The 25550-nt window shown below is 63.4% G+C and overlaps 1 protein-coding gene across 50 annotated transcripts in view; it reads left to right on the forward strand.

The window, feature by feature from the left end:
• ATP2B3 (ATPase plasma membrane Ca2+ transporting 3) overlaps positions 1 to 25550 on the forward strand; it is a 55952-nt gene that overhangs the window by 22537 nt on the left and 7865 nt on the right. For 7 of the 50 annotated variants that reach the window (XM_085006807.1, XM_085006804.1, XM_085006808.1 and 4 more), the window contains 17 exons: positions 215 to 340; positions 465 to 590; positions 3200 to 3241; positions 4430 to 4594; positions 4702 to 4916; positions 5265 to 5507; positions 5872 to 6113; positions 8641 to 8875; positions 11481 to 11660; positions 11801 to 11888; positions 12219 to 12325; positions 13002 to 13193; positions 14643 to 14856; positions 15309 to 15520; positions 16680 to 16787; positions 18205 to 18387; positions 22384 to 22470. In XM_085006807.1, the coding sequence (XP_084862933.1) occupies positions 215 to 340; positions 465 to 590; positions 3200 to 3241; positions 4430 to 4594; positions 4702 to 4916; positions 5265 to 5507; positions 5872 to 6113; positions 8641 to 8875; positions 11481 to 11660; positions 11801 to 11888; positions 12219 to 12325; positions 13002 to 13193; positions 14643 to 14856; positions 15309 to 15520; positions 16680 to 16787; positions 18205 to 18387; positions 22384 to 22470 (2765 nt within the window). Of the gene's footprint in view, positions 1 to 214; positions 341 to 464; positions 591 to 3199; positions 3767 to 4429; positions 4595 to 4701; positions 4917 to 5264; positions 5508 to 5871; positions 6114 to 8640; positions 8876 to 11480; positions 11661 to 11800; positions 11889 to 12218; positions 12326 to 13001; positions 13194 to 14642; positions 14857 to 15308; positions 15521 to 16679; positions 16788 to 18204; positions 18388 to 21971; positions 22039 to 22383; positions 22766 to 25550 lie in introns of those variants that run through there. The other 43 variants (XM_085006819.1, XM_085006816.1, XM_085006818.1 and 40 more) reach the window with 14 other exon arrangements.

Consider the following 25550-nt stretch of genomic DNA (forward strand, 5'->3'; position numbering starts at 1 on the left):
AGCCGATGGGCAGCAGGCTGGCCGCCCCCCCCCCCCCCACCCGCGGCTGGCTGAGGGCTTCTCCAGCACAGCAGGGCCCTTCTGCGGTCTCCATTCCTGCTGGAGGACAGAGCGAGGAGCGGGTGGGTCCCTCCAGACAGGAAGAGACGGAAGGAAGCAAGCCCCACACCCAACAGGCTCTCCCCTGTGGTTCTGGCTGCCTGGCCGGCCTTAGGAGACCTGCTGCCTGCCGACGGCGTGCTTATCCAGGGCAACGACCTCAAGATCGACGAGAGCTCCCTGACGGGCGAGTCGGATCACGTGCGCAAGTCGGCGGACAAAGACCCCATGCTGCTGTCAGGTGCGCCCCGGGGACCTGAGTTCCTGCATCTGGGATTCCCAGGACAAACCCCATCGGTGCCGAGCATGCTTCCCGCGCGCCACTGCGGATCCCTCTCTCAAGTCTCTCCGTGTTGCTGTGCCAGGCACCCATGTCATGGAAGGTTCTGGAAGAATGGTGGTGACAGCTGTTGGTGTGAACTCCCAGACGGGCATCATCTTTACCTTGCTCGGAGCTGGCGGAGAGGAGGAAGAGAAGAAAGATAAGAAAGGCAAGGCTCACTGCGGGCGCTCCCTCGCGGGCCCGGTCCCTGGCTCTGACTCTGCGAAGAATCAGCCCTCAGGGCGTGGGGCCCCCAGTTTTGTGTGAGGGCAGCTCCCCTCGATGGCTCTCCCCTGAAGGCTGCAGGGGGTATGTGCCAGAGGTGAGGGGGGTGCCCTGCCTGGGTAGGAATGCAGTTGCGGGGACAGGGACCAGCTACTGTGGCTGGGAAGAGCGCTGCCGGGGCTGCGTGCCCACCCTTGGGGGTGTTCAGCCCCCCATGGTGAGACGCTGAGGGCCCCAGGCCAACATGGCAGCCGGAGAAATGCAAGCAGAAGGGACCAGGTGCCCCAAAGGACATCCAGGGCCAGAGGAAGCCGGGAGGGGGCAGCAGCCCTCCTGCCAAAGGAAAGCAGGGTCGAGGGACACGTGTCTTCGGTGTCCACCCTGGCCTGCCTGGCCCATGCTACGCGGCCACCTCCTCCTTCCACTGTCCTGAGCCCCGCGCATGGCCAGCAGGAACCCCCCCCCCACCCCGCAGTCCGCAGTACAGGGCTTTCAAAGCCCTGGAGTTGCCCCCATCCCCGTCAGGACCCCGTTCCCTTCCATGGCTCACCTGCTCTGACCTAGGTGTCCCCTCCGGCCACTCCTGCGATCCAACCAGGTGAGGAATGGCGTCTTCTAGGTGTGCCTGGAAGCACAGAGGCACACGCACACACGTCCAGGGAGAGCGTGTGCCGGAAGCCTCAGCCAGGGCCCGGGGGACAGTGACACGTGGGGCTGCTGAGAGGGCAGGGGGAGGCGGGGTGGGCCCATGGGGACAGGTCCAAGCCAGGAAAGACGCACTAGTGTCCCCGGCCCTGGGCCTCCCTGCTCCTGGAGGCCCGAGGGAGGAGATGGATGAGCCGCTGTTGCCTAGAAGCTTCCACAGGCCCCATCTCCTGGCGGCCTGGGCCTGGCTTTCCTGCATGAGGTCCTCGCTGCTCCTGGCCCGCCCCTCACAGCCAATCAGCACCGGTTGGCCCTCGGCCCAGGGCCTCGCCATGAGAATGCAAGGGGGTGGGTGGGCAGGCCCTGAGCCTCGTCTGGGCTGGACTGGGGTCCCTAGGGGCCCTCCTGTGACACCCTGATGGCTGGTTGGCTGGGCGCCCTCCCCATCTGCTAGGTCCCTTCAATGTCAGCGTCCTTCAGGACTTGGTCCTGGGCCCCTCCTCTCTGACCCTGGCTTCTCTCCCCCACTTGCTCTGCTGCTCAGGAGGGGCACCACGACCCCTCCCTCAGGTCTCCGCCCAAAGCCCGAGGCCACCACTGACACAGAAAGGCCGGGCAGGCAGCTGTGCCCGCGCGCCGCGCAGCACCCCCCGCCCCCACTGCTTCCTGATCCCGCCTCACGCCCCCTGTCCCCCACACCAGGTGCTTTCCTTCTGGCCTCGACTCCCCGTCATCCCTCCCCTCGGGCCGGCTCTTGCCCCTTTTCAGGCCAGGCCCAGCCCTCCTCTTCCCCCAGTGCGCCTCTCAAGCCTCCCTCCTCCTGCAGATGGCTCCCGCGGCCCCAGGACTTCTGCGACACCCCCTCCTTGTGCTGTATTGTCACCATGTGTCTACAGGTGTCTTCCCCCCCGCCCCCTGAAGTTTCCTTCGCCTCCGAACACTCCCACGGAGCCCAACCCACATCCCACTGTGACTGGGAGGGGGCCTCTCCCTCCCCTGGGACCCCCCAGACCAGACCCCACTGCCTCGGAGCCACCTGGTCCCCCGTCTGTGTTCCTGGACCCCCAGGGACACGAGCTGGTGCGGGGTGGCTGACAAGCCAGCCCACGAGCCCTTCGTGGCGGGTCATCGCTGGCCCCGGGGCAGCGTGTGTGGTCTGCGGGAGAGCTCCCCAGCGGCTGCCCTGGGGCAGGGGAGGCAGGAGGAGCTGGGGTCTCCTGCGCCCTCCCAAAATTGCGGGCCTTCCTAGCCACAGAGACCAGAGGCACGGCCAGCACCATTTACCTTGGCCTTGGGAAGCCAGTCACTGCCAGCACCCCTAGCACCCAGCTGCAGGCTCTGTGGTGGCACCTTCATGAGGAGCCCCCAACCAGGTCCACCGGGGCCCGGACTGCTGGTGGCCTGGCCGCTCTCTCCAGAGCTGCTAGGTTCCCAGCGCCCAGCCCGCTGCCCTCAGCCTGGCGGATTCCCAGGCTCAGTCCTCTAAAGCCTGTACAGAGCCAACCGCTGCCATGCTGATGGCAGAAGGCTGATCTCTAGGCCACCAGGGGTTAGGAACCATCTAGGCAAACCCTTTGTGCCAGTTCTCGAGGGGATGCATATCCTGACTGGGGGACCCTGCCCGAGGCAGCAGAGCTGGGACCGGACACCTGGCAGCGCCCCTTACCCATGGTGGCGGCCCTTCCAGAATCCTCCCACTGCCAACCAGCCATGACCCAGGGTCTGTCCAGGGTTGGCTTTGGGGGTTCACTGGTGGGCTGCGGATGAGGCCCTCTTCCCCCACCCACCCCCTTCCCTGTGCTCGCTGGCTGCACTATCTGTGCCCCGCTGTCCTGTGTGCGTGTGCGTGTGCCAGGGCCACGTGGATGTTCTCAAGCCCCCGTGTCTGTCGTTCCTCTTCCGTTGTAGGCAAGCAGCAGGATGGGGCCATGGAGAGTAGCCAGACCAAAGGTAATGCGCGCCCTGTGCTCAGGGCGGGGGGCAGAGGGTGCGGCTTTGGGGGGGGCCCGTGATCCTCGGTTGCCGGAGGAGCAGCACCTGGAGGCCAGGTGAGTGGGGCGGGGCGGCCGGTCTGCAGAGTCCGCCGGAAGTGTGCAAAGATGGCTCAGGAAGGTGTCTCGCCCAAGACCTAGTCGGGCCCGTGAGTTTCCCGGTGCAGCTGCCTTTCCGCTGGGTCCTGAGGCCTGCCCCCCTACCCCCACCCCCGGCCAGAACGCCTGGTGGCCGCCAGCGCTCCATGGCCAGGGCCAAGGGGTGTCAGCATGCACCATCGGCGCCGGGAATGCAGAGGTGGATAAGGTGTGGTCCTGGCCGTCGGGAAGGTCACAGTGCCGAGAGATGGACCCAGGGACGGGCGGGGTCACACAAGTGAACCGCTGGAGTTGAGAGGGCATTTGAGGCAGGAGGACAGTCCAGTCGCACACGGAGCGGCAGTCACTTGGGTGTCCCTGAGACCCTGGAAAGGAGAGGCCATCGGTGAGTGGCCTTGGGCAACCCAGACGAGGGGATGGGTGGGGAGACAAGGACGAGGGGGAGGGGTGGGTGTCCCTCCGTGTGGGGCAGTGTAGCCGTGGGGCGTGTGAGGCAACGGAGCGGGGGCCGGGCGCAGGCTCGGGGACACAGCACCACCAGCAAGTTAGGGCCCAGCAGGGGAGCTGGGCGCGGTGGCGGGGGCTGCTTGTTGCAGAGCGGGGTGCAGAGGCACCCAGGGAAGAACAGCAAAGGCGCGTGGGGAGACAGGGAGCGGGGGATGAGCGTGCCGGGAGTCCTGGGCCTCCCTGACGGGCACGGGGCGGTGGCTTGGACCCAGGGTTCTGGAACATTCCGTGGGCCCCAGGCCTCTGCTTTCAGGTATTGAGGTTTGGGGCGTTATAGGACCGGCCACGCTGTCTGTGTGCCCAAGTTACTGGTGCTTGTGTCTGTCCTCCCTTCCCCTGCGAGGCCCCGAGAGAAGCATCTCTGTCCCGCCCGGGACAGCGCTGGAGCCACCGCTCACCTGGGCTTGATGCGAGAGGAGGGAGAGACAGAGCCCCGTGTCCTCTCGGATGGCGTGGCAGGTCTCTCCCTGCGAAAGCCCCTGGTAGCCGTCAGCCCAGCCGCCAGGCCCTGACCTTGGCTGTGGGGTTCCTCTGTGCGCAGCTAAGAAGCAGGATGGGGCGGTCGCCATGGAAATGCAGCCCCTGAAGAGTGCGGAGGGCGGGGAGATGGAGGAGCGGGAGAAGAAGAAAGCCAACGTGCCCAAGAAGGAGAAGTCGGTCCTCCAGGGCAAGCTCACCAAACTGGCCGTGCAGATCGGGAAAGCAGGTGCGGGCAGCCGAGGGGGCGAGAGCCGTGATGGGGGCCGAGGGGGCGGCAGGCTGCCAGGGCAGGGGCGGGCCTTCGGGGCCCTGACCCTTCCGTCCGCCGGCCAGGGCTGCTGATGTCCGCCGTCACTGTCATCATCCTGGTCGTGTACTTTGTCATCGAGACCTTCGTGGTAGACGGCCGGGCGTGGCTGGCCGAGTGCACGCCCGTCTACGTGCAGTACTTCGTCAAGTTCTTCATCATCGGTGTCACGGTGCTGGTCGTGGCTGTCCCAGAGGGCCTGCCTCTTGCCGTCACCATCTCCTTAGCGTACTCTGTCAAGGTGAGAAAAGCCACACGCGCGGAATCCTAAGACGCCCTGGACCCCGGGCTACAGCCCCAGGGAAACGCTGGGGAGGAAGGGTGACCCCAGGGAGGTGGCGGGCAGGGCAGGGTAGAGATCGGGGTGGGCGCGGAGAGCCACGGGGCCCGCAGGGGACCCGAGGGGGGGCCTCTGGGCAGGGGCGGCGGCCCAGGGGCAGGGAGGCACCGGCCGCGTCCCAGGGAGAGCGCCATCTGAGCTGGGTCTCTGGGGCGCTGCTGGGGGCCGGGGGAGAGGGTGTGTGCCTGCGGAGCCAGGCCCCGCGGCTCTCCGTGCCGGGAGGAAAGCCTCCATCTGTGCCCTTTCCAGAAAATGATGAAGGACAACAACCTGGTCCGCCACCTGGACGCCTGCGAGACCATGGGCAATGCCACGGCCATCTGCTCGGACAAGACGGGCACGCTCACCACCAACCGGATGACCGTGGTCCAGTCCTACCTCGGGGACACCCACTACAAAGAGATTCCGGCCCCCAGCGCCCTGACCCCCAAGATCCTCGACCTCCTGGTCCATGCCATCTCCATCAACAGTGCCTACACCACCAAAATACTAGTGAGCCGGGAGCGGGCGGGAGGCGGGCCAGGGTGGGCGGGTGAGGGAAGGGGGCCTGGCCTGGGTGCAGCGTCGATTGTCACCAGGGGCTCGCTCGGCTCCAGAGCTACAATCGGTGCCGGAATGCAGGTCGCCCTCCTCGTCCCTGGACGCTGGACGGGGGCTGCAGGTTCTGGAAACCCTTCCCCGCCAGGTGAATGGGGGGACAGCTCCCCGTCTGGTCTGCGCGGGAGGCCCTCCTTGACTCCCCCCGCCCCCGCGCCACCTCCCCCGAAAAACGTGGTGGCCAAGGCTGGGCTGGGGCCTGGGTGCAGCCAGGAGGGTGGCCTTGGGCCCCGGGGCCACGCTGCTTCTCACCTCGCAGCCTCCAGAGAAGGAAGGCGCCCTCCCGCGCCAGGTGGGCAACAAGACGGAGTGCGCTCTGCTGGGCTTCATCCTGGACCTGAAGCAGGACTTCCAGCCTGTGCGGGAGCAGATCCCCGAGGACAAGCTTCACAAGGTGTACACCTTCAACTCGGTGCGCAAGTCCATGAGCACGGTCATCCGCACGCCTGACGGCGGCTTCCGCCTCTTCAGCAAGGGCGCCTCGGAGATCCTGCTGAAAAAGTGAGTGAGTGGCAGCCCCCAGCCGGGGGCTGGGCGCGGGGCCCGGGCCCACGCGGGGCCACGGTGTTTCCGGTGCTCTCGCTGCGGTAGAACAGGTGCAGCATAATGCTGGCCACTTGAATCACTTTAAAGTGCCCGGGTGAGTGGCATTGAGTGCATGGTTCGGTCCCTGAACCCGTTCATCAGCCCAGGGGGGACTTATGGAGCAGACACTCGCATCCCCACTTCCCAGACCCTGGCAGCCACGAACCTGCTTGCTGTCTCTGTGGATTTACCTGTTCTGGACATTGCAAAGAAATGGAATCAGACAGTCTGTGGCCTTTTGCAACCGGCTTCTTGCACTGAGCGGAACGTTTTCAAGGTTCATCCAAGCTGTAGCATCAGTGCTTTATCCCCCCCTTTTTTTTAATGAATTTTATTACATTTACAGTTGTACACGGATCCTCACAACCCGATTTTATAGCATTTCCATCCCAGACCCCCAGCCCATCCCCCCACCCTGCCTCCTTTAGAAACCACAAGTTTGTCAAAGCCTGTGTGTGAGTCAGCATCTGTTCTGCAAAGAAGTTCGCTGTGTCCTTTTTTTAGATTCCACATGTCAGTGAAAGCATTGGATGGTGGTGTCTCACTGTCTGACTAATTCGCTTCGCATGATCATTTCTAGGTGCACCCATGTTGCTGCAAATGCCAGTACTTCGTTCCTTTTAATGGCTGAGTAATATTCCATTGTGTATATGGACCACATCTTCTTCATCCACTCCTCTGTCAGTGGGCATTTAGGTTGCTGCCATGTCTCGGCTATCGTCTAGAGTGCCGCAGTGAACACCGGAGTGCACGCGTCTTTGCGAGTCAGGGTTTTCTCTGGATAGATGCCCAGGAGTGGGATTGCTGGATCCAATGGGAGTTCTGTGTTTAGTCTTCCGAGGCATCTCCGTACTGTTTTCCACAGTGGTTGCATTCCCACCAACCGTGTGAGAGGGCTCCCTTTTCGCTTATTCCTTTTTCTGGCTGAATTAGATTCCACTGTGCGGAGGGACCATGTTCTGTTATCCAGTCAGACGCATGGGTTGTTTCCACCTGTTGGCTACTGTGACGCATGCCACCGTGATCATTCGTGTACACGATTTTGCTTGCACACGTGTTTTCAGTTCTCTCGGGTCTATGCCTGGGAGTGGAATTGCCAGGTGGTATACAGTGACTCCGTGTTTCACTTTTTGAGGAGAAGCAAAGTGTTTCCCGCAGGGGCTGGCCCGCTCTGCATTCCCGCCAGCTTCTCACCCTCCCCGCCATGCGTTATGACCTAACTGTTATTATTATTGTTTATCGTTATTGTTATAGCCATCTTAGTGGATGTCAGCTGGGCTCTCGAGGTGCTTTGGATCTGCACTGCGCTGATGACTAGGGATACTGGCACTGTTTCATGAGCTGATTGGCCGTTTGTTTGTCTTCTTTGGAGGACTATCTGGTCCAGCCTCTGACGGGAGTTCTTGGTTGTTTTTCTGTAAGAGTTCTCCGTCTGTTCTGAATATTAGATTCTGAACACACGTCTGATGTAGAAGGACTTTCTCCCATTCTGTGGGCTGCTTCTCGATAGATTTTTTTGGTTTACTTTCTTGATTTGTCCTTGGATGTACAACTGTCTTTCGACTCTAAGTCCTGCTTGTCTCCTTTTCTCTTTTGTTGCTTGGGCGGAGCTCCTGTCACAGGTGATGAAAATGGTCTAAAGTTGCCCGTGCTGACGGTGGCACAACTGCGAATACACTAAAAGCCATCACGGTGTGCCTTTGAAACGGGTGTGCATCGCGTGCTGTGTGGCTCCTCCGCGCGCCCCACCCCCCAGGCCCGCTCAGCCTGCACACCTCGCCTTGGCCTCGGCCTCTCTCTTCCCTACGATCACAGCAGCCCCCACGGCCCTCCCCCACCCACCTGGCCCCTCACTCACTCCAGAGCCACCGTCTAAGACCTGACCTGAAGGTGTTTGCCCGATCATCGCCGGCCTTCTGGGGCCTTGGCGACAGAGTCCTGAGCAGGACCTCTGGGCCCGTCCCCTGGCCTCCACAGTCTGCTTGGGGGCCCGCGGGTCCTTTGCTTCTTTTTTTGTCTTTTTACCTTTTTCTAGGGCCACACCTTCGGCATCTGGAGGTTCCCAGGCTAGGGGTCCAATCAGAGCTGCAGCTGCCGGCCTACGCCAGAGCCACCGCAATGCCAGATGCAAGCCGCATCTGTGACCCACACCACAGCTCACGGCAACGCCAGATCCTTAACCCACTGAGCGAGGCCAGGGATCGACCCCACAACCTCATGGTTCCTAGTCGGATTCCTTAACCACTGAGCCACGACGGGACCTCCTCCTCTCCTCTTTTTATGAGGACACCAGACATCGGGCCCGCCCTCCTCCAGGCACGGGGGGCGGGGGGGGGGGGCCCGTGGGCCCCGCGCAAGCAGACCACGGCCGCTGGAGGGCACAGCCCCGCAGGGCCCGGCTCCCCGCCTCACGGCGCCGGCCGCCCCGGTCCCGCCTCCGCAGGTGCACCCACATCTTAAACAGCAACGGGGAACTGCGCGGCTTTCGGCCCCGAGACCGGGACGACATGGTGAAGAAGGTCATTGAGCCGATGGCCTGCGACGGCCTCCGCACCATCTGCATCGCCTTCCGGGACTTCGCCGCCATGCAGGAGCCTGACTGGGACAACGAGAACGAGGTCGTGGGCGACCTCACCTGCATAGCTGTCGTGGGCATCGAGGACCCTGTGCGGCCCGAGGTAGCCGGGGCCCCTCTCTCGGCAGCCCGCTGGCGGGATCAGGGGAGGGGCGGCGCGGCCTTGGGACCCAAACGAAGGGAAGGAACCGACCCTGGCCGGCCTGGCCTCCCGGCGCTCACACCACCCTCTGCCGGACTTCATAGGCAGAGCAAACCCACTGCCTACGGAGTCAGGCATCTGGGGTTGGGCGAGGCAGGCGATGGTGGAGCCCCAGGGGCCTTGGGGTGTGGCCAGCAGGCCCCAGATCAGACCCTCCTAGCCCCACGGGGCCCCTTGTCCTCTGGCCCTTGCACTGTCCTGGAGGCTGTGGCCTGCCCGCTGGAGGACCCCTCCTGCTTGGCCTCCAGGCCAGTAAGAGGGGGCGGCAGAGCAGGCAGGACCGGAGCAGGCGGCGAGGGAGAGGGTGGATGGATGTGTCCACACAGCAAGCCGAGTCCTAGAGCCCTGATGGCTGCTCCCTCTGAGCGGAGCCCCCAGATGCTCTGCTCCAGAGGGATGGCTCTTCGCTCCTTACTCCTTGAAGGTGTAGGCAGTAGCAGTTCTAGATCTTTCCACTCAGCTTACTGGGGCTGAGTGAAGCTGTTGGAATGTCTCACAGACCCGGGAAGGCGATTTCCCAACTGTCACAACCAGCACACCCGGCCCTCCCGCCTCAGCCCCTTGGCCGGATGAAGGGGTGTGATGCGTGGGGCAGCTGGCAGCCAGGCGGCACAGGGAGCCTGCTCGCCTGACGCCCTCGCCCAAGGAGCCCTGCAGCTCCCCTAGTTTCTGGCATAAACATTTGTTGCAAAACTGAAGCTTGAGTCATTGGTTCCTTTACAGAAGCACCAGGGAGGCTAGACTGGGGGGCAGGGGGCTGCATGGAACGATCCAGAATGGCTGCACATGGGTAAGTTTTCGTCTGAGATGACTGGAACACAGATAGAAGGCCCGAGAAGGTCACCATGAAAGCTAAGCCCTGGTGGCCGCCCTCGCAGCTAGAGGCACAGGGTGAGACAGGCTGCTCATTTAAGCTCCAGAAACGGCCTTGGGCAAAGGGCCCACGGAACGGGGCAGCTCCTGTCTGGCTTGAGAGTGGCTGAGTGGGAGTCTGGGCAGCAGATGGCACCGCCAAGGCCAGGCCAGGGAAGCCAGGCAGAGCCCCACGGAGACCAGCCAGCCAGGGAGTGGCCAATGAGGGAGCCCCGCGGGCCCAGCGCAGTCTGGGTGCTGACGCAGGTGGGAAGGCCCATGGGGCTCCGGTACACTTGCCGGGCTGCCTGGAGGCCTGCAGCGGCTACAGCCCGAGGGGCTGGCTCTCTGCCCTGGGGCCGCAGGGACCCTGTATTTACGCCAGGGGTCAGGGGCTCCTGCAGACACCCGGGTGCCTGCCGTGCTGTCGTGCTGTCGGCCTTGGAGAGCAGGCAGGGACCAGGGCTGGGCCCAGTGGCACCGCAGGGAGGCAGGTGAGGAAGGACAGTGGCGCGATGGGGGACAGGGCGCCTGCAGACGGAAGGGTGCTTCCTACTGCCTGGCAGGGAGGCCGAGGGCCTTTCAGACCAGAGAGGGAGGCAGCCTGGACGGAACCCACACGCAGGACCCATGCAAAGGCTGGGTCCAGACCCCCCAGGGCTCAGGCTCATCATGGCCACTTGGGGGCAGCAAAGGACGGCTTCCAGAGGCTTCGGAGCCAGGAGGGAGCTGGCTGGAAGCGGGTGTCTCCCGGCGGCTCATTCTCCAGCACCCCACGATCCCCAGAGAGTGCAAAATGTCCCTGACACTGCGAGCCAGGAGGCACGTCCCTGGGGGTGCAGGCTGTGTCGCGGCCTGGGCCTGGGCCTTCCAGGCCACGTGGCAGTCCTTGCTGCAGGGATCATAAGGTCACTCTGTCACAGCCCTGAAATAGGGTCCCCATCGTCCTCGCACTCTCTCCCTAGTGAGATCACAGCCACTGCCCGGAACACCGCGTGCCCTTGCACTCTGTCCTCGTGGTCACGCTGTCACCCGGGCTCCCGGATTGGCCCAGCAGTGCCCACTGGGAGCCCACAGGGGTGGTGGCTGGGCCCAGCGGACAGAGCAGGGAGCCGGGCCTCTCCAGCCTGCGCCCTTCGCCAGGGCCTAACCTGGGCATCTCACAGAACTTCTAATCCAGGTCCCCAAGCTCCAAGCCCACTCCTCTTCCTGCTCCTGTCCCCTCCTGGCCCGTCAGGCACCAGCTGCCTGGCTCCCCTCTGCACTGCCCTCTCCGGGCTCACGAGTCACCTCCTCATTGGGACAATGCCACCACCTCCCGCTTGGTCTCAACTCCCTTCAGCCCATTTTCCACTCAGCCCCAGAGGGAGCTCTTTTTCTTCTCTCTCTTCTAGACTCTAATGTTAAATTTGGAAAACGGAGATGTTGGCTAAGTAACCCAGGCAGGGCCCCATAGCGCCCCTGTCGGAGCCGGGGTCTGAGGCGCCGCTGACCCCCAGCGCGGCACAGTGAAGGAGGCAGCTGGGAGGGGGGAGCTGAGGGACTGGGGGGGGGGTGCCGTTTCTCCCGCCTCCTCCAGGCCACGGATGGAGGGAAGGAAGCAGAGTCTGTGCCTGACCCTGATGGCCCCACCCACCTGTGGCATCTCTTCCAGGTCCCCGAAGCTATCCGCAAGTGCCAGCGTGCTGGCATTACGGTCCGCATGGTGACCGGCGACAACATCAACACAGCCCGGGCCATCGCGGCCAAGTGCGGCATCATCCAGCCCGGAGAGGACTTCCTCTGCCTGGAAGGCAAGGAGTTCAACCGGCGGATCCGCAACGAGAAAGGCGAGGTAGTTCCCGGCCCCTCCGCCCTTCCACAGGTCCCGCTTCTGGACCTTTCTCCAGCCACCCACCCCCCTTCTGTTCAGCCCTGCCTGTGCGCCCACCCGGGCTCTGCAGTGTCTTGTGCTTCTCCCCCCCCACCCCCCAGATAGAGCAGGAGCGTCTGGACAAGGTGTGGCCCAAGCTGAGGGTCCTCGCCCGCTCGTCTCCGACCGACAAACACACTCTGGTGAAAGGTAGTGCCCTCCCCTGCACGCAGCCCTAGACCTATTGCTGCCAGCCACTCGGTGTCTCAGAGCAAGTCACTGGCCCTCCTGTACCTCAGTTTTCCCCTCGGGAAAATGGGAATAAAACGAAGCCCCCCCCTCCCAGAGCTGGCCGGCCAGAGCGCACGTCTCCACTCCTCTGACGGCGTCCACCGGAGGACTGCAGACAGGGCTCGGTGGCCGTCCCAACAGGTTTCCAGAGGCTGGCGCCTCCCCCGTACACACATACACACACGCACACACGTGCGCGCACACACACGGCCCCCGCCTGGTCACCCAGGACCCCACTCCGTGTTCCAGGAATCATCGACAGCACAAGTGGCGAGCAGCGGCAGGTGGTGGCCGTGACTGGCGACGGCACCAACGACGGGCCAGCCCTCAAGAAGGCGGATGTGGGCTTCGCCATGGTAAGCCACTTGCCATCAGCCTGGCTCGCTCACCAGGGTGGGAGAGGGGGGTGCTTGTGACCCAGGACATACATTTCATGCAAGAACGTGGCAGCTGGCGTTGAGGCACGTTGCAGAGTGCTGGAAGTTTCTCTCTCTCACATCCTGGCCCCCCGGACCTCTGCAAGCTCTGCCCGTCGGGGGCGGTGGGGGGGTGGGGGTGGGGGGGGAATACACGTGTGATTTGTTTCGGTGGATTTGGTGTGTTGACGCCTGAGCCGACGGGGCCAGGCTGCGCTGCCCGAGGGCTGAGAGGCTTGTCAGCTGAGCGCGTCTCTCCTGCCGCTTGTACGGAAGCAGTTCTGTCTGTCAAATCCGCTGAGCAGGGCGGCCCTGGCGCCAGGGGGAGCTGAGGCCCCTTTCCCACCCGCCTGGGCCACCCTCAGTCCAGACACCGCATGGAGGGTGGGAGGCCACGCTGCCCCTGCCAAAGGCGTCCCGGCTGGGACTCCCAGCTACGGGTCTTCCGTCCCTTCTCCGTGGCGGGATACAAGGCCCCGCTGGCGGGCGCTGCAGCAAAACCAAAACCGTCCCAGTAGAGGACCCGTTGAAAGGACCGAGGGCCTCGTTTGGAGGGAAGGCGGAGTTGGAGGGGGTGCTGCGAAGGGGTCCGCAGACACGTCGTGCCCCCCGCCAGGGCATCGCGGGAACCGACGTGGCCAAGGAGGCCTCGGACATCATTCTGACGGACGACAACTTCACCAGCATCGTCAAGGCCGTCATGTGGGGCCGCAACGTCTACGACAGCATCTCCAAGTTCCTGCAGTTCCAGCTGACGGTCAACGTGGTGGCCGTGATCGTGGCCTTCACGGGCGCCTGCATTACTCAGGTGGGCACCGGGGCCCCGTGCGCCGGGAGCCCAGGGTGCAGAGCAAGGCCGGGGGACCCCCGCCCCCAGCACCTTTTTGGTCGAGGTGGCACTCACATACCAGGCAATTCACCGTTTGCGAGGATACAATTCAGAATGTTCTCATCACCAGCAAAGGAAACCCCATCTTCATCAGCAGGGGCTCCCCCGTCCCCCTCCCGCGGGGCGCCACCCCCCCCCCCCCCCCGCGCGCCTTCTGTGTCTACAGACCTACCTGTTCTGGACCTTTTAGGTACACGGAACCAGGTCAGAGGTGCTTGTCTGTGTCTGGCTCCTTTCACTTAGCACAGTGTTTTCAAGGTCCAGCCGTGTTGAGGCAGGTACTTTCTCGCTGTCGATGAGGGCACGATGTTCCATTGTGTGGATGGAGCGCGTACTGTTTATCCATCCCCCCATCAATGGGCATCTGGGTCGTTTCCACCTTTGGCTGCTGTGATCATGCTTGTGCCAAGTCCTGGGTCTGCTGGGAACTCCAAGGTTAACCCTTGCCGGAGCCTCTTCCCCTCTTGCAAGAGCCCAGTTCGCCCCCACCAGTGAGCATCCGGAATTTCTCTCTCCCTTTCGAAGGTATTTTTTAATCGAGGCAAAATTCACATAACCTAAACTGTACCAAAATAGCCATTTTAACCTTTTTTTTTTTTTTTTTTTTTTTTTTTTTTGGTGTACCCGTGACATACGCAAGTTCTTGCTGGGGCCCGGGAGGGAACCCGAGGCACCGCAGCAACCGAAGCTGCCGCAGTGACAGGGCACAATGCCAGACCCTTAACTCGCTGAGCCACAAGGCAATTCTCACGGCAGCCATTTCAGTGTCCAATCTGGTGCTTCGGGGCGCATTGCCCATGGTGGGCAACCGTCAGAGATCTCATTGTAGAACTTTTCCAGAAGCCCTGTACCCGCTGAGCAGCCACGCCCTGCTCTCCCCTGGCCCAGCCCCTGGGGCCCACTTTCTGTCTCTGTGGATCTGTTGGCCCGGAAGCGTCACAGCATTGAGTCCTACAGCATGTACTGTGGTCCTTGGTGTCTGGCTTCTGTGGGGCTCGTGTTAAACCAACGCGTCAGAGCCAATGAGAAGGAAGGTCCTGCCCCTTGGGTGTGGGGAAGCAGGACAGCCGCCGTCCGGTGGGCTCTTTTAGGATCTGGGGCAACTGACAGGGTCTGTCCACCTCCTGTTACCACCTCGAACCCCGCCTCCTAGACCCCTGCCACCAGGCGAGAGGAGACTGGACAGTGACAGCGTTTTAAGAGCGGGAATCCGAAAGCCCAGCAGAAACCCTCTGCTAAGCTTTGCGAAAACCCGGGAAGGCTGACTTTGTGGCCTTGTCACTTGAGTTAAGTTCCCGTTACACGGACCCCAGGCTGTGTCCCGTCCCAGGAGTGGGGCTCGGTGGCGTGACTGCCTCCTCTCCACAGGACTCTCCTCTCAAGGCCGTGCAGATGTTGTGGGTGAACTTGATCATGGACACCTTCGCCTCCCTGGCCCTGGCTACGGAGCCACCCACCGAGTCGCTGCTGCTGCGGAAGCCGTACGGCCGGGACAAGCCCCTGATCTCACGCACCATGATGAAGAACATCCTGGGCCACGCCGTCTACCAGCTCACCATCATCTTCACCCTGCTCTTTGTCGGTAGGTTGGCCCAGGGCACCCTGCGCTGCGGCCGGGCCCTCAGACCCTGGCCCCAGCTGGCGATGGAGGGGACAGACCGGCACCCGGGGCACCTGATTTCTGGTGACACTGGACCACGTGGTGGCCTGGCTTTCAGCGCATGCTCCTGGGAGCAGACTCCGTGCGAGCAGCGCGGGGTGGGGGTCCCAGACCTCAGCCCCCGGGGGTCCTCGTGTGCGGTCTTTCTCTTCCAACGTGGGAGAAGCCCATCGGGGCTCACCTGGGGGCCGTCCTCGGGGCTCTCGCGGCTCCCCAGCTCGAGGCGCCTGCGCCCCCGGGCCCCCGGCCTCGGCCGCGAGCTCGCGTTTGGTAGCCTGTGGGCTGAGGGGCTCGTCCCCGTCCCCAGACGTCACCTGGCGGCGGGCAGGGCTGCCGCCGTGCGGGGGGTGCCCCTCACCGGCCCTGGCTTGCAGGGGACCTTTTCTTCGACATCGACAGCGGGAGGAACGCGCCCCTGCACGCGCCGCCGTCCGAGCACTACACCATCATCTTCAACACCTTCGTCATGATGCAGCTCTTCAACGAGATCAACGCGCGCAAGATCCACGGCGAGCGCAACGTCTTCCACGGCATCTTCAGCAACCCCATCTTCTGCACCATCGTGCTGGGCACCTTCGCCATCCAGGTAAGAGGGGTGGCGGCTCCCCGCCGGGGAAAGGGGGGGGAGGGGGAGCCCCCTGCCCCGGGGCCTCCCGCGCACCAGCCTCCGCAGCGCCCCTGGTGCCTGCCTGCCCCGCACCGTCGTCTTTCCGACTCCTGGCCTCGCCCCGGGCTCGCCTCGGAACGGACCTCCTCACGACTCCTGCGGGCGGCCCCTCTCACTTCTAACACTTGCTTCCTGGGCGAGAGGCCGCCACACCTCCAGAAGGTCTCTGGAGCGTCTCTCCGGCCGGGGGGCTGACAGCCGGCCTCCGCCCCCACGGCACTGTGGCCAGGCTGGGCAGTCAGCTCGCCAGGAGGCGCTGAGCATTCGAAGTAGGGGGTATTGGAGCTCCCGCTGTGGCACAATGGATTAAGAATCTGACTGCAGCAGCTCAGGTCGATGCAGAGGCCCGAGTTTGATCCCCAGCCCAACGAACTGGGTTAAGGATCCAGCGTTGCCGCAGCTGTGGATGCAGTCCCTGGCCTGGGAACTTGCATGTGCCGTAGGTGCAAAAAAAAAGAAAAGAAAACAAAAGGAGGCAGGGAGGTGTATTAATAGAAAATACGAGGCGTAGCGAGGCTGCCAGGCCGGGAGAGTTTGTTTCTCGTGGCTTTCGGACGAGGGGCCTGCCCTGCCAGCGGAAGCAGCCGGGTTGGTCGGGAGGCAGGCTGACAACGGGACAGTGTGGAGCATTTCAGGGCTCGGGGGGTAGGGAGACGGGGCTTGGGGCGCAAGAGCCCAGGACCAGAGGGAGTTGGGGTGCGGGCTTTGGCCTGATTGGTCTGTAGCTGAAAAGCCCGCCCCCGGGCAAAGACACCTCCAGGGAGAGGCTGCGGGGGGCACCTGCGTGTTCAGTCATCGCGCTTACAGGAGCTGGAGGCCGAGCTGAGCCGCACCCTGGGGGGCGGAAAAGAATGGAAAGGGGACGGTCCGGGGCGCCCGGGGCCGGGGGCGCCTAACGCCAAGCAAGCCCGCACGCCTGTCCCACACAGCACCCATGACCTGCGATTGGCCGGTCTGGGGGGCTTCTCAGTCACTGGCCGAGGGGGCCTGTCTCCCTGGGTGAACCGACGGCCCCTCTGCCGCCCTGAGCAGAGCCGCAGGCCTGCAGGACCCACCTCCCGCCCACCCTCTCCTGCAGATCGTCATCGTCCAGTTCGGCGGAAAGCCCTTCAGCTGCTCCCCCCTTTCGACGGAGCAGTGGCTCTGGTGCCTGTTTGTTGGCGTTGGGGAGCTGGTGTGGGGACAGGTAGGCGTCTGGCTGGGCAGCTTCGCCAGCCCCTCACCCTCCCCGTTGGTCCGCTTTGTGACAGCCCTGGGGGTCGGTGGGCAGCCCAGGGCCCCTACCGGGCCCCTAGGACAGCACGTGGCAACACCCGGTGGGGCCCGAGCCAGGGACAGGCCAGGGCCAAGATGTGAGGCCACAGGTGACAGCATCAGCAGAGAGCACGCAAAGGCCATGGCTGCGTTGTCACAGGCCCCGGCAAGAGAAAACCACCCTCCACTTCCGTTTCCACGGTAGGAGGTGAAAAGCGTGCCTTAGAATCGAATCGGGTGGCTCGGAAACACTCGCATCTTTGCCACCGCGCAGTACATGGCCAAGCCCTGCGAGGGGCAAAGCGCACGTCTCAAGGGAAGTGAAGAAATGCCTTGAGCTTCTGGATGGCAAGTCCCCCCTCCGACTCCGAGGCTGCCGCCACAGCCAGTTCAGGGCACCAGAGTTCTAGAAGCTGAGCCCAGGATCCACTGGCCCTGTGTCTCAGGCCACTGCAGCAGAATAACACAGAAGGCACCCAGTCTGATGTTGTTCTCTGGAGGCTGCAAGTCCAAGATCACGGTTGCCTAGGGCAGGTCCAGGAGAGACCAGGCATGAGCTGCCAGGTACCCCACCAGCAGCGGCACGAGACGACACGAATGGAATACCGCCACCAGGGAAGCGCCCCTGAGCCATCTGTCCCGGGACCTTCGTGGGGGTCGGTCCCGGAGGCCTGGGGCGCTCTTGTGGCTGACCTGAGTGACTGGGTCCCCGTGCCCCAGAGGTGAAGCTGACCCCTGCGGCCCAAGGCCGCGCCACAAATCCCGCCATCAGCATAGACCGCCTGGCGGGCCCTGGGCCCTGGGGCAAACCAAGACCCTCTCATGAGGCGGGACGTGCCAGGGGCCCAGAGGTCCCCTCCCAGGACCTGGGCCAGGGCCAGATGTCTGGTAAGGCGAGTCCCTTACCTCATATGCAGGGAGGTTGCATGGGCTGCTCGTCTGGGCATTAATGGGAGCCACTGGCACACGCGCAGGGCCCTGGGCTCCAGCGTCACCCTTGCCCCCTCACTGGGCAATGGTCCTCGGCCCCCAGAGACCTGCAGTCTCAGCCCCCGAGGACTGCCTTCAGCCTCCTCTCTGGGCTTAAACACGCAAACTGCAGCCTCCAGAGGAAAGAGAAGGGCAGGATTTGGCACCAGGGAAAGGCGGCCCAGGCCTGCGGCCGTGGGCCCCTGGGTCTGCCCACAGGGAAGGCGTGTTTAGAACATGGTAGTGCACAGTGCCGGGGGGCGCTGGGCATAGATGCCAGCCTTGAGCTGTGTCCGCGGGAGGTGCGCAGCCTGGGTCCCTTCTCAGCCGCACCTCTGACAGCCACCCTTGCCTGCTGTCCCTTGCCTCCGGCGGCCCAGGTCATCGCCACCATCCCCACCAGCCAGCTCAAGTGCCTGAAGGAAGCAGGACACGGGCCCGGGAAGGACGAGATGACCGACGAGGAGCTGGCTGAGGGCGAGGAGGAGATCGACCACGCTGAGCGGGAACTCCGCAGAGGCCAGATCCTCTGGTTCCGGGGCCTCAACCGGATCCAGACGCAGGTGAGCCGCCAGGCCGCTCGGCCACTCTGGTTTCCCGTCTCGAGAGGGTGGCGAGCCCACGACGGGCAGAAAATGGGCGCGATGTGCTCGAGGACAGTGTGGCACTGAGATGGCCTCTCCCGGACACCGCCCTGGGGGGGTGCGGCTGTTAACTAGGGGCATGTGCTGGGACCCAGAGCTGTGTCTCGGGGAGGCGGGGGCATGGGCCACTCGCTGTTGAATGGCTGCTGGGACTCGTTTCATTGGCTGGAAGTGCTTGAGGTCACGGGGGAGCGAGCTCCCCATTCACTGGCTTATATGGTGAAGTTATGGCAAGACTTCACTTCGGAAGCGAACACTGGCCACTGTGTCGGTCCTTTCATTGTAATTTCCAAATGTCAGGCACCTCCGAAGGCTTCACGAGAGTCACTTCCTGCCCCAACCCTTCCTGGCCGGCCTCCTTGCTAGAATGTGCCACACCCGCTGTCTCTCTGCGAGACACCCTCCCGGCTCCCGCCTTGGGCCGGCCGGCCGTCCTGCCGGCCCAGAGGCTGCTATACCCAGCGCCTTGCCTGGCAGCTTGCGGAGCCCTCTCTGTCCTGCTTGCCTGTCACACCTCCCGCTGAGACCTTGGTGTGCCCTGCTGCCCCGCTGTGGCCCTTGCTTGCTGAAATTCCCACAGTCCCGGGCGCCTGGGTCTCTTCCCGCCAATCCCTCGCCACCGGGCCCTCCCCGCACAGCCTCCAGAAGGCGATCACGTGCCCCGCGCGCCACCTCCGCCTCTGCCCGGCCAGATGCCCCACAGCAGCCGACCTGGGCTCGGCTCTACCCAAACCACAGGCCTTGCCACCCCTCCCAGCCCCCCAGCTCCTGACCCATGGCTCCGTCACTTCTGCCCGAGCCAGACCCCCTTCCTGTCTCCCCGCACAGCTCTGCCCCCCAAAAGCACATCCGCCGTGCAGTCACCCCCTGCACCCCTAACGTCCTCCTGGCCCAGCCAGCCGCACCTCTGCCCGGATGGAGGCTCCCTGGGTCCACCATGGAGCCCGGCACGCTTTTCGGCCGTGACACCCATAGCTCCCTGCTCCTTCTAGACCCCCGGCCCCACCGCCGGGACCAAGTCCCATTGCTTCTTGTCCACGGGGTCCCACTGTGCACCCAGCCCACCGCACGCCCTTCTGCAGGGTCGGTTTCAGGCAACTTCCTGAGACCGCGCCTCTCCCCGGCGCCGGCCACCAGCCTGTCACATCACCGCGGGCCCATCCAAGAGAATCGTCCGTGCCAGGCGGCCAGCTGCTTCTGCACGTGTGCCAGGGGCCCCGCCTCTGGGCACCCCTCCTCCCCTGCCCTGGCTCCAGCCTCAGCTCCCCGGCCTGAAGCTCTCAGCCTCCTGCCTGCTCCTTGGCGTCGCCCCCACGCCTGCCCCCCTGTACCTTCTGCTGCCTTTCCGGCCGCCTGTTCTGCTCGCCCGCATGGCCGCCTCCATGCTGGCCGCAGTCCGGGGCCAGCATCCCCAGCTCCCGCCATGTCCCCAGGGCCCCTCCTCATCCTGCGGCGGCAGCGCTGTGGGGCCTTCTCAGAGTCCACCCCTCCCGCCTCCGCGGCACACGCACTCAGGAGCTGGTTGGCCGCGAGCGGTCTGTGCCCCTGGCTGGGGTCTGTGAGGAGCAGACGGCCCCAGGGCACTTTGCAAAGCTGCAGAGTGCAGACCACCCAGAGCCCGGGCTTCTGACTCATCCCTCCCGGCGCCCCAAGGCCCTAGGCCAGCGCGGCCAGGGAGGCAGTCTCAGGCCCATCGGAACACGGAGCACCCCGTAGAACTGGAGTCTCACCTGTGAAGGCCCAGCCACCCCTGTCCTGGCCCCAGCCAGCTCTTGTTGGCTTTTCTAGCAGCCGAGACCGCAGCCCTGCCCCAGTCTGTGGGAAGGTCCGTGGTGCCCCAGGCACCCGTGTATCCGTGGGCTCTTGGGCCTGACACTGCCGCCTGGTGGCTCGAGTGGGTCCCCTCCGTGAGTCTTGGCGTAGCGGGCCGGTCGGGTCCCTGCTTTCCACACGAGGAAACGGGGCCCAGAGAGAAGGGACTTGCCCAAGGTCACCCGAGTGTCCCTCCCCTGTCCCTCAGCCTTGTCCTCCTCCTCCTGCCATGTGCTCTTGACCTTGTTGCATCGAATCCACCACGTCTCTCGAGAATGCCAATGGGTTCCTTGAGCTCATGTTTTTAGAACCATCTCTTTGATTCTATAAAATACCTGCTTGAAAACAGAAATAAAGCCCTTCGGCTTACGTAGACCCCAAGCCAAGAGAAGCAAACGTTCTCCAGACAGCCGGCCCTAGATTCCCGAATTTTGCAAAACACGAAATTACTCCCCAGATTTTGGAGGCCAGAGCAACTTTCACCATCGTGTGTGTTCACACACCCCCTGGGAGCGGGTCCTCCCAGACCAGGAGACAGGGAGCTTTCCCACGAGGTCTAGCTCACATTCCGTTCGAAATGGCAGAGAAGCTCCAGCAGTGACGGGGCCTTGTCCCTGGCCCAGCGTGTGGGCCTCCAGGGTGGAGGGGGGGGTTGCAGGGACAATTTTGTGGTGTTTTGATCGATACGTCCTCCCATCTGGACACAAGGAGAGGCCACATCAGGGGCAGGAAACGGCGTTTTTCCCTGCCCTTGTCGCCTTTGTCGTATAGCCTTAGAAACATCTCAACCTAGGCCTGCCCCAAAGAAACGGCAACATCACGGCACGGGGCATGTTGCTTCAAAGTGTTGGGGCGCTCGGCACTGTGCCCGTCCCCCATGGGCACCCAGTCCGCCTCACTCATGGGTCTCAGTCCTGGCTCAAGGGTCCCCTGCTCTTGAACGGGATGTGCTGGCCGGGTACACACCCGTACGTCTGTCTTGCAGCGCGTCCGAGGGTTGGGATGGGGGGAGTCTGAGCGCTCACGCTGCCTTCTTGCAAGAGCCTGGTCCCGTGTCAGACACACCACTGAACCTGGCGGCTACCATGTAGCCACTCGGGGGCTTGGGAGTTACGGCCTTGGCCTTGGGCCCAGAGCAGGCAGCCCATGCGCTCTGGGCTCCAGAAATGCACCCTTGTTTGGCTGTGCACATCATCCAATGATGGAGCTTTCTAGAAATCAGATACACCTTCTAAACCAAGCATTCCCACCCACCCCCCCAACCGGCAGCTGAGGGTATCCCCTAAGAAGTGGCCCAGAGGGTGCCACAGCAGGGTGGCCTTCTGATGAGGGGACATTCACCTCGGGCCCCAAGGCCTGGATCTGATCGCCCCCAGGCCCCTGTGCCAGCCAGAGGGATCGGGAAGTCCAAAGACACTGCGTCTCCGGTTCCCAAGAGCCCGTGTCCCCGTCGCCTCCTAGGAAGCCCGAATCAGGGTGGGGGACAAAGCAACAGCCACCACTGGTCCTTGGACCCAGGCTCCCTGCGCTCCCGGCCGTCCTGCCCGCGGCCCTGCGGGGAGGGTTCTGAAGACACAGCAGTTGCTTTGGGGAAAGTCGGTTCTTGCACTGAGACTTCCCACGTGGTGGCCCCCAGTCACTCGGATGAGCCAGGAGCCTCGTTTCTGATGGGAGCATATCACATCCCTCAGGTGTGTTGGGGCGGAAAGAAGGGTTGAGAAGTACTGACCTAGGATAACAAAGTATTGCCAGACGCAGGTACTTACTGACGAGTGGCTTGCAATGAACATATCGTGAGTGCAAATGGCTCTTTCTAAAATGTTTGCAGTGTGCCCGACATTAACCCCCGCGCGCCCGGCCTCCTGGGCGCCACGCAATTGCTCCGCACACCCCCTCTCGCGCGGCGGCTGCCGGCCCGGGCCACGGTCACGGCCCCGGCCCCAGCAGCAGCACCGTCAGCTCCCAGGGAGCGCGGCGACCTCGCTGAGGCTTTGCTGTCACGATATGTGCCCAGACCGGCCCCTGGCCTCGCCCAGCCCCACCCCCGCGTGGTCGCCGGGACCACACTGCAAGCCAAACTTTATCTCGTTTTCTCTCCCACAGATGGAGGTAGTGAGTACCTTCAAGAGAAGCGGTTCATTTCAGGGTGCTGTGCGCCGGCGGTCCTCGGTCCTCAGCCAGCTCCATGACGTAACCAATCTTTCTAGCCCTACTCACGTAATTCTCTCTGCCGCCAATCCCACCAGTGCCGCTGGGAGTGAGTCTTGAGTCCCCTTTTCTCTCATAAATGGCATCTCTGGGGGAGGACAAGGCCTCCCGAGTCTTCCTTCTCTTTTTTCCAGTCTTGCATCCTCCGCTCAGCGTGGCTTGGCCGTGCCCTCTCTATCGCCCTGTTCCCCCCCCCCCCCGCCCAGACGGCGGGGTCCCTCGGCAAAGCCATGTCCTCTTTCGAAATGTACCGAATCCATGGCCCTGCTGGACCTTCTGTTCTGCTCTTTGTTGGGTTTTTTTGGTTTGCCTTTAGCGCTCCTTCTGTCATTGGTTTTCCTTTCTTGACCTTGTCTGCCTTTGCCGATGGTTCTTCATGAACTTGGGCCGCTTCCGGTGCTGTCTGGGGTCGGGGGCGGGGGGCGCGGGCGGGGGGCCGCCTCGGGCACCATGCCGGGGGCGGCAGAAAGGGGACTGGAACGAGAGGCCAGTGTCTGTCTGTGCATCATCCTTCCTTGGCAGCTTCCAGAACTCTCCTGGAGGTGGTTTCCGCAGGCAGTAGACCTGACGCGGCTGCAGGAGGGGGCTGTCACGTGTCCCCACGTGTGCTCGCGGGTGGCCAGCTGCTCCTGCTCAGAGGCCACCTCCCCGCAGGCCCTTGCCCGAGCCCCGGGCCTCAGAGGCATCCCAAAGCATCTTCGCTCTTTCCAAGCAGGCCTCGGCATTGGAAGGTCTTAGCCTGATCTGGTCCCTGCTCTCTGTCCTCCTTCCCCAGAGAAGCTGGAAGAAACTGAGCCCCTTCTGGCCGTTCCAGCGAACGGTTCCCGCCATGTCAGTCACATTTCGAAGGGAACCCAGGGACTGTTTTCTCCAGAGGTCGAAACTTGCACACCTGCTCACATCTCTTTACAAAGACAAAGAGGCAAAGCCACTAGACCGCTGAGCCCACCACCCCATGGTCCCCCAGCGAAAGGCCATGCAAGGAACCGTGTGAGCCCCGCGCCCCCGCCCAGGGTTCCCACTTCGTGGAACCAAGTCGAGCTCTCGAAAGCCAAACAGTAACCCTTCCAGGATGAGCCCAGAGCCCCGGACAGGCTGGTTCAATCGACCTCTTTCCTTTCCTTCCAGTGGGACCCGGCAACTCTCACCTCCGTGAACCCATCACTCCCACAACCGCTCGTTAACGCTGCTTTTTCCCGCGCCAGCCTCTGGGACTTTCTTTTGGCTTGAGTTCTCCTCTTTTCCTTTCTCCTTTCGTATTTTCCTTTTCTTTTTCTTTTTTTTTTTTTCTTTTCTTTTTTTAGGAACTGGTGAGAGGTCCCCAGTGGGAGGCGTCCCTTCTCTTGCTTAAGCTGTCGTTTCGGGCCACGCTGCCCTTCAAGGAAGGGCTGTGGGCTGCACGGGTCCCTGCCGGGGCCACCTGATGTCCCCTTTGGAAAGAGCGCGCACCCGAACACGCACACTCAGACCCACACGCGCGCATGCGTGCCTTGTCCACACCACAGTCCGCACATGGCTCCAGCTCCCTTGAAAGCTCACACATATTGGCTGACAGCTGTCACAGGTGAGCTGGAATGTTCCAGCCTTGTCCCAAAGGGGCCTTGCCACCACTCCTCACCCAGAGAGGTCAGCAGGAGGCTCGGCCACAGCAAAGGACAGAAATGGCCCTCAGCCTCCCGGGCGAGCCTCGGCCTCCTCCTCCTCCACGTGTTCCTTTGCCAGCTCTCTCTGTGCTTCCTCTCTGTCTGTCTGTCCATCTGCCTGTCTGTGACTTGGGGGCGAGGCAGCCCCTCCCCCCTGCATACCCCTAGGCCGCCCCCACCCTCCTGCTGAGGCCCCCCTCTTGGCTCCCTCTGACGCCTCAGGCTTCCCCCAGGGGCAGTCTCTCTCTCTTCTCTCCTCCTCGGATTCTAGCACCTTCCTTCCTTCTGCGGCTACGTGTCCTGCCCTCTTCCCACTGCCAGGAGCCCAGCAGAGTGGACCAGGAGCCACCCCTCCGTCCGGTCGCGAGCCACGCCTGGGGACCTAAGCAGCTCCTGGCCAGCAGAAGAGCCGCTGTCCCTTCCTCACCTCGTGCCACTGGGAGAGCCGAGAGCCTTCTGCCTGAGGAGGGTCCCGATGTCCTGACGCCCCAGGGGTGGCCTAAAAGCCGCAGCACCTCAGAAAGGACGCCGCTCTGGAGGAAGAGGCTGGATGGAGGACCGTGCGGCAGATGGGTTTGGAATTCCGAGCCAGCCCCTGGGCTGTGCTCCGAAGACCCTGAGAAATCACCGGGCCCGGCACCCGCCTCGGACGAACCACGGGAAGGGCCCTCACTCTCTTGGAACCTACCAGAAGGAAGGCAGGGTGCAGGGCTCTTTCAGGAAGGCCCAAAAGCACTTCTACTGAGAACCTCAGGCTCTCTAGGTGGAAGTCCCGGTTGGGGGTGTGGACAAGGAGCCTGAACGCCAGAGTCATAGGTGACATTGCTCACCCAACGCAGGCCCGGCCCGGAACACTGGGGCGAGAAGTAGCCAGAGATTGTCCTAGAGCCTGAGGAAGGGAGAAGCCTCAGAGTGGTGATGGGGGGGGCGGCTAGAGATGCAGTCACCCCTGGGGCTCCGCACGCCCGCATCCACCCCCACCCCCACCAGCTTCCCAGGCTGCATGCGCACTCGGGACCTTGCTGCCTCTGGATGTGGGGGTCCCGACGCACCCCTGGTCGCACGCGATGACGTCCCGGCTCCAGAATGGCTTCAGCTGCCTCCTCCCTGCTCACCCAGCCATTTCTTCTCCCGCCTGGCCTGGGCGCCCACCCCCCAACCCCTGCCCCCGTCCCAGCCATTTCATCCTTGGCCCACCAGCTCACTTCCTGGGACCTCAGCGGTGCATGGCCTTGAGGCCACCCGCCCAAGTGACTTTGGAAAGAGCATTCTTTGCTAAGCACCTTCAGTCTTTTGGAAATGAAGGTGAAGTCCTATCCCCTGTTGGTGTGGCAGCCACCGCCATGCCTGCCCCAGGCTCACTCTCACACCCTAACGCTGCAAGAAGCTCAGCACCAGTCCCCTGCTGGCTGTCAGCAT

The sequence above is a fragment of the Sus scrofa genome, chromosome X (assembly GCF_054392235.1).
Source record: "Sus scrofa isolate SSC_HxYL_T2T_F1_AM1 chromosome X, Sscrofa_HxYL_maternal_Yorkshire_Landrace_v2.0, whole genome shotgun sequence".
In the NCBI taxonomy this organism is placed as follows: domain Eukaryota; kingdom Metazoa; phylum Chordata; class Mammalia; order Artiodactyla; family Suidae; genus Sus; species Sus scrofa.